A 7,500-nucleotide genomic window follows, 5' to 3' on the forward strand; every position below is an offset into this window, starting at 1 on the left:
TCATTCTAATACCACTTAATTTAAAAGATAATGGGAAGATAAGAGTAAGGCTGTGGGTTCAATTCCCACCGGGATCACATCCACCTCCACTAACAATGCATGCACTCACTGGACGTCACTTTACATATGCTAATATAGAGTGGAGGGTACCAGGAAGGTGAGTCGTCCCACGTTGGACCAGGGGAAATCATAGAGAAGCTGGCGGATGTTGTCCGCCTCCTGGGGAAATGACACACACATTACAAAGACAAAAGACATTGGCTACACTTCCATTGAAGGGTTGATTAGAAGCTTATATGGACGGGGAATCATTAGTTCATATGTAGTAAATCATTAATAAACTGTTTTAAAGTATGAACCAAACTCATTGGGTCAAAAATCATATTTTTGGTGTTTTGCCAAATAGTGAGCTTCTGTGGTGTCAAAGGGCTGGTCTTTGTGAGCCTTTTGAGAGATTCATACTTTATTCACAAGTCCAGTTTGTATCATGTAATTCAGTTTTAAAGAAAACAGGTTTGGCTTGACAGGAAGATAGATATACAATCCAACATGTGTTTCTCTCATTTTTCAGTGGGCCATCTGGACCTTACTTAGACCAAGAGGCCTGATAGGTCCTCACAGTCTACTGGGTATGTAATCACCTCAACCCCCCTAAATCACAGAGAGACAGAGAGACAGACAGACATTGACAGACGGGACACATATCCTCAAACACAGCAACTCTAACCCCCCCCCCACACACACACACACACATTGACAGACGGGACACATATCCTCAAACACAGCAACATTAACCCCCCCACACACACACACACACACCTGATAAAGCTGCATTCCTCTGAGGGTCAGCCCCAGCAGAGCTGTGCCTCTCTCTTCTTTCTTGTCCTGAGAGACAGAAGGATTGAAGAAGGAGAATGAAGGATGAGGTGTCAGTCAAGCATCTGAGCCTCCCAAGATAACAAGATAACAGGCAATCCCACAGCCATATATCCCCAACCCACAGCCACATATCCCCAACCCACAGCCACATATCCCCAACCCACAGGCACATATATCCCCAACCCACAGGCACATTTATCCCCAACCCACAGGCACATATATCCCCAACCCACAGGCACATATATCCCCAACCCACAGGCACATATATCCCCAACCCACAGGCACATATATCCCCAACCCACAGCCATATATCCCCAACCCACAGCCATATATCCCCAACCCACAGCCTAACCCCTCCACTGGGAACATTTGATGAATCCCAAATGTCACCCTACTCCCTATTTAGTGCCCTCCTTTTGATCAGGACCCATACAGCTCTGGTCTAATGTAGTGGACTATACAGGGAATAGGGTAACATTTGAGAGGCAGACATTGGGCTGGACTTGGAAAACACAGATGCAAATGGATGTACTGTATCAGCCTCTTTTACCTAATGCACACATACCCAGCCAAATATCTCTGTTTAGACGTCTGTCTGCAGTGGCTCTGTGCCATACATGTTGAAACTCCATATCTCTGTTTACACGTCTGTCTGCAGTGGCTCTGTGCCATACATGTTGAAACTCCATATCTCTGTTTACACGTCTGTCTGCAGTGGCTCTGTGCCATACATGTTGAAACTCCATATCTCTGTTTACACGTCTGTCTGCAGTGGCTCTGTGCCATACATGTTGAAACTCCATATCTCTATTTACACGTCTGTCTGTCCTTGCTTCAGCCTAATAAATGTGGGCTGTAGACAAGGATTATCCAGTACAGCAAGAAGAGGATATACCTCCCTCCTGAGTCTGGTTCGTCTCTAGGTATCTTCCTTTTTGGGAAATGTTCCTGGCCACTGAGCTCCTGTCTCTGTTTGGTCTTTGGGGTCCTAACACATTTGAATGATTGCGTCACTCTGCTATGAGATCTCTGACTGACCTTCTGTAGCCTGTAGAAGGTGACGGGGACGTCCTCGAGACGACAGGCCTCTTTGATGAAGTGGAGTACCGCATCACGTGGCGTCATGCCCCATAGCTCCTTGTGTACCTTGGGACCGTGACAGAGCAGGTAGTCCACGCCCCGCTTCGCCACAATCTGAAGATGGAGAGAGAAAACAACACACATTGGTTCAATATTACTGTAGAACGGCAGTCTACAACCTGTTCTATCGTGAGAGCTACTAAAAAAAAAAATTACGTTGCGAGCTACTCTTTTTTTCTAGCTTTCAAATAGGCACATTCTTCTCCTCTCCTCTACCCTGCAACTCTTCCCAGGGTCTGTGATGTGCAAGAGATGTGTTTTCTGCCAATATACCTAGTAAAATAATGGTTCATAAAATTAGCTTTAGTATTTTCTAGAATTTGTTTCTCTCCCGTTTTAGAAGAAAGTTCTTTGTTTCTGGCCATTTTGAGCCTGTAATCGAACCCAAAAAATGCTGATGCTCCAGATGCTCAACTAGCCTAAAGAAGGACAGTTTTCTTGCTTCTTTAAATCAACACAACAGTTTTCAGCTGTGCTAACATCATTGCAAAAGGGTTTTCTAATGATCAATTAGCCTTTTAAAATGATAAACTTGGATTAGCTAACACAACGTGCCATTGGAACACAGGAGTGATGGTTGCTGGTAATGGGCCTCTGTACGACTATGTACAGACTATGTACAGCCCCAATAGTCATTTACAACATTAACAATGTCTACACTGTATTTCTGATCAATTTGATGTTATTTTAAATTAACAAAAAAAATTGCTTTTCTTTAAAAAACAAGGACATTTCTAAGTGACCCCAAACTTTTGAACGGTAGTGTAAATCTGTCAGGTAAGCCAACAAGACAATTATCATTAGCATCTCTTACATGCTACATACTGAGTTTTCACCAAACAGACGGGGATCATGTCAGAGTGGCTTTGATTGGATAGTAGCCAGGCACTTTGTTTACGACAGTTTGCATGGAACACGTGAAAAAATACATTACTTTCAGAATTGATTGGCGAGCTACTCACAGGTGGGCTGCACGCTACTGGCAGCTTGCCATCAGCGGTGGAGAAAGTACCCAATTGTCCTACTTGAGTAAAAGTACACTAATAGAAAATGACTCAAGTAAAAGTGAGTCACCAAGTAAAATACTACTTGAGTAAAAGTCTTTGGTTTTAAAAATAATTAAGTATGAAAAGTAAATTATACGAATCATTTCAAATTCCTTATATTAAGCAAATCAGACGTAACTGACTTTCTAGAGGGAGAGAGAAAGAGAGAGAAAGAGAGAAAGAGAGAAAGAGAGAAAAAGAGAGAGAGAGAGAAAGAAAGAGAGAGAGAGAGAGAGAAAGAGAGAAAGAAAGAGAGAAAGAGAGAAAAAGAGAGAGAGAGAGAGAGAGAGAGAGAAAGAAAGAGAGAGAGAGAGAGAGAGAGAAAGAAAGAGAGAAAGAGAGAAAGAGAGAAAGAGAGAGAGAGAGAGAAAGAGATTTTCTTGAGAGAGAGAGAAAGACAGAGACCACATTCAGACAATATCGCTGTAGAACCATTTACTGAGAATGGCAGTGGCCACATGTAAGAAACTGTATGATATCTCAACACGTAGACTTCCCCAGGCCCCACACACTCTCACACTTACCCAGGGAGGGAAGTACTCTTTGGGTTGGAAGTAACGGGTGCCTCCCTGGTTCTTCCCAGGCAGGGGATGGTCCTCCAGGTCAGCTTGAAGAGCATACCCAGCCAGCTGGAAGTACACCTGGAAAATGGGATTTCATTGTGTTATTGTGTACTTTTTGAATGTTTGTGATTGTCATACGATGAAGAAATCTAAAATAAAATGTTTGAAAGGAAGAACACAAGTACACCTCCTCCTGCTGACGACACTCAGAACGCAACACCCTCTCCCTCAGGTCAGAGAAGTACAGACGCCTCGCCTTCCGCTCACTGGGGGAGAGTTAGAGAGAGGCAGGGTCACTAGATTTAATAACAACGGAGTTGGAGGAGGTAAAGGGAGTTCATGAGATACAGAGCTGGGTATATTAAATCCACATTTTTGGAGGGAGACCTCGAGTGCATTGTTATTCGGTTCCAGCAATGGGTCTGAAGTAGGATGGTATGTTTGGAGTATTAGGAAATAAGCATGTTGTTTGGAGCCTCACCAGATGAGCCTGCCGTTCTCCACATAGTACTGCACCTTGAGGCAGAGTACCAGGGGGAGGGATCTCTTCTGTAACCCCTGAGGAAACAACACAACCATGGTGAAACACCCCACAACCATGGTGAAACACCACACCCCACAACCATGGTGAAACACCACACCCCACAACCACGGTGAAACACCACCCCCCACAACCACGGTGAAACACCACCCCACAACCACGGTGAAACACCACCCCACAACCACGGTGAAACACCACCCCACAACCACGGTGAAACACCACCCCACAACCACGGTGAAACACCCCACCCCACAACCACGGTGAAACACCCCACCCCACAACCACGGTGAAACACCCCACAACCACGGTGAAACACCCCACAACCATGGTGAAACACCACCCCACAACCACGGTGAAACACCCCACCCCACAACCACGGTGAAACACCCCACCCCACAACCACGGTGAAACACCCCACCCCACAACCATGGTGAAACACCCCACCCCACAACCATGGTGAAACACCCCACCCCACAACCACGGTAAAACACCACACCCCACAACCATGGTGAAACACCACACCACGGTGAAACACCACACCACACCCCACAACCATGGTGAAACAACAAAAGAATGGTGAAACAATAAAACCATGGTGAAACACCACACCCCACAACCATGGTGAAACACCACACCCCACAACCACGGTGAAACACCACCCCCCACAACCACGGTGAAACACCACCCCCCAACCACGGTGAAACACCACCCCACAACCACGGTGAAACACCACCCCACAACCACGGTGAAACACCCCACCCCACAACCACGGTGAAACACCCCACAACCACGGTGAAACACCCCACCCCACAACCACGGTGAAACACCCCACAACCACGGTGAAACACCCCACAACCACGGTGAAACACCCCACAACCACGGTGAAACACCCCACAACCACGGTGAAACACCCCACAACCATGGTGAAACACCACCCCACAACCACGGTGAAACACCCCACCCCACAACCACGGTGAAACACCCCACCCCACAACCACGGTGAAACACCCCACCCCACAACCACGGTGAAACACCCCACCCCACAACCACGGTGAAACACCCCACCCCACAACCACGGTGAAACACCCCACAACCACGGTGAAACACCCCACCCCACAACCATGGTGAAACGCCCCACCCCACAACCACGGTGAAACACCACACCCCACAACCATGGTGAAACACCACACCACGGTGAAACACCACACCACACCCCACAACCATGGTGAAACAACAAAAGAATGGTGAAACAATAAAACCATGGTGAAACACCACACCCCACAACCATGGTGAAACCCCACCCCACAACCACGGTGAAACACCACCCCACAACCACGGTGAAACACCACACCACAACCATGGGGAAACACCACGCCACAACCATGGGGAAACACCACACCACACCACACCCCACAACCATGGTGAAACAACAAAACCATGGTGAAACAACACAACCATGGTGAAACACCACACCCCAACCCACAACCATGGTGAAACAACAAAACCATGGTGAAACAACACAACCTTGGTGAAACAACACAACCTTGGTGAAACAACACAACCTTGGTGAAACAACACAGTGCTGGTGCTGGACATCTTTATAATAGAAGTCGGGACACAACACAACCATGGGTGAAGGAATGGGCCTGCTAATACAATGTAAAGGCATAGCATGAACTATTTGTCATGTTAAGAACAATACACAGCTAGACACTATGTAGGGCAGTGGGCTGCAGTGAGCTGGTTGGTTAACGAGGGAGGTGTGTGTTCTGAGACACGACAAAAACCATCCATGTTAGAATACATCAATAAGTAGATTATTGGAGCACTCTCACCTTCCCTGAATCTTGCTTCCATTCCTTAGGGAAATACTTGGTCAGCTTATCTTCCATGTCCAGAAAGATGTGCTCATTGTCTGAGGTAAAACAGGAAACAGGACACCCTCAGTCAAACAAAATAATAATTAACTCATGCGTAAAACTGCCTAACAATGACATTAATTAGAGGAAAGAAAGAAAGAAAGAAAAAACACTTGTTCCTCCATTGGTGTGGTCAATGCAACCAGCAGGCAAACAAAACAACTGTTGTGTTGACAGCTATGCTAATACGCCTGTTGACAGCTATGCTAATGCTAATATGCCTGTTTGCTTATAGGCTCTGCTAGCATACCGGCTCAGGAAGAAAGTAACACTATTGACTGTTGGCTCTGCAGGACCTGCAGAGTAAACCGGACTACAAAAACCAAGAACATTTATGAAACGCTTATGTCCTTCTTATGAATGCGTTATGTATGCTGTGTGTTATGTGTTATGAAGTACTTATTTACGTACCCTTCAAATGGAGTGTTAAAAATGAATCATCTTGTATGTTTAATCCTCATTCTAATAGCTCTTTGTTCTTAAGGAAGACAAACAAAACTAAATAATGAAGTTTATCTCCTATCATCACAAATTATCTCAATGTGTTTTCTTTCAACAGTTGGGCTGATAAGATGGTTGCAGCTGTGAGGAAAGTGATGGGGGGTGGGGGGTTATATCATCTAGTACACCCCATGTCTCTAGTACACCCCTACTCCAACCTAACATGTTCCACTGGGGTTATATCATCCTGTCTCTAGTACACCCCTGCTCCAACCTAACATGTTCCACTGGGGTTATATCATCCTGTCTCTAGTACACCCCTACTCCAACCTAACATGTTCCACTGGGGTTATATCATCCTGTCTCTAGTACACCCCTGCTCCAACCTAACATGTTCCACTGGGGTTATATCATCCTGTCTCTAGTACACCCCTACTCCAACCTAACATGTTCCATTACATCCATCTTATTCACTTCTGTCTTCACCTCATCCATAATGCCTATATTTTTTTAGACGGTAAGCATTTCATTTCGGGCTCATCTCTTTCTGACCTCACCACATTCAGGCCACATGACTCACTCACTCCTCCATCCATCCATCCATCTCTCTTTTCATTAAAATCACCATCTCATTCTGACTCACCATCTCAATCACCATCTCATTATCTGAGTTTCTTTCACCTCTGCTCTCCTCCCTTTCACTGGTTTTGTTTTAACGAGACTCCCTGGCCAGTCACCACTCCTCCCCCCTACCTCTTCTTCTTCTTCACCCGCCCTTATCCTCCCTTTATCTCCATCTCTCCCTCCCTCCCTCCCTCCATCTATCCCTTCATCCCTCCCTCCAGTGAAGAGGTGGAATGCAGGGCCACATTCCTGGCTTAATGAAGTTAATATTGTTGGAATCCCTGGCAGACCCAGACCAGAGAGGTGGAAGGCCCCCCCCCCACACACCACCGCAGGCACTCACACAA

At 46.1% G+C, this 7,500-nt stretch overlaps 1 protein-coding gene across 2 annotated transcripts in view; it reads right to left on the reverse strand.

Annotated features, from left to right (window-relative positions):
* LOC139381478 (FERM domain-containing protein 6) overlaps positions 1 to 7,500 on the reverse strand; it is a 28,661-nt gene that overhangs the window by 6,100 nt on the left and 15,061 nt on the right. For both annotated transcript variants that reach the window (XM_071125046.1, XM_071125045.1), the window contains exons 4-10: positions 6,005 to 6,084; positions 4,110 to 4,186; positions 3,816 to 3,894; positions 3,590 to 3,706; positions 1,918 to 2,073; positions 820 to 885; positions 151 to 219 (exon numbers count right to left, since the gene is read on the reverse strand). In XM_071125046.1, coding sequence (XP_070981147.1) covers positions 151 to 219; positions 820 to 885; positions 1,918 to 2,073; positions 3,590 to 3,706; positions 3,816 to 3,894; positions 4,110 to 4,186; positions 6,005 to 6,084 — 644 coding nt within the window. The remainder of the gene's footprint in view (positions 1 to 150; positions 220 to 819; positions 886 to 1,917; positions 2,074 to 3,589; positions 3,707 to 3,815; positions 3,895 to 4,109; positions 4,187 to 6,004; positions 6,085 to 7,500) is intronic.

Source organism: Oncorhynchus clarkii, chromosome 23 (genome assembly GCF_045791955.1).
Source record: "Oncorhynchus clarkii lewisi isolate Uvic-CL-2024 chromosome 23, UVic_Ocla_1.0, whole genome shotgun sequence".
Lineage (NCBI taxonomy): Eukaryota > Metazoa > Chordata > Actinopteri > Salmoniformes > Salmonidae > Oncorhynchus > Oncorhynchus clarkii.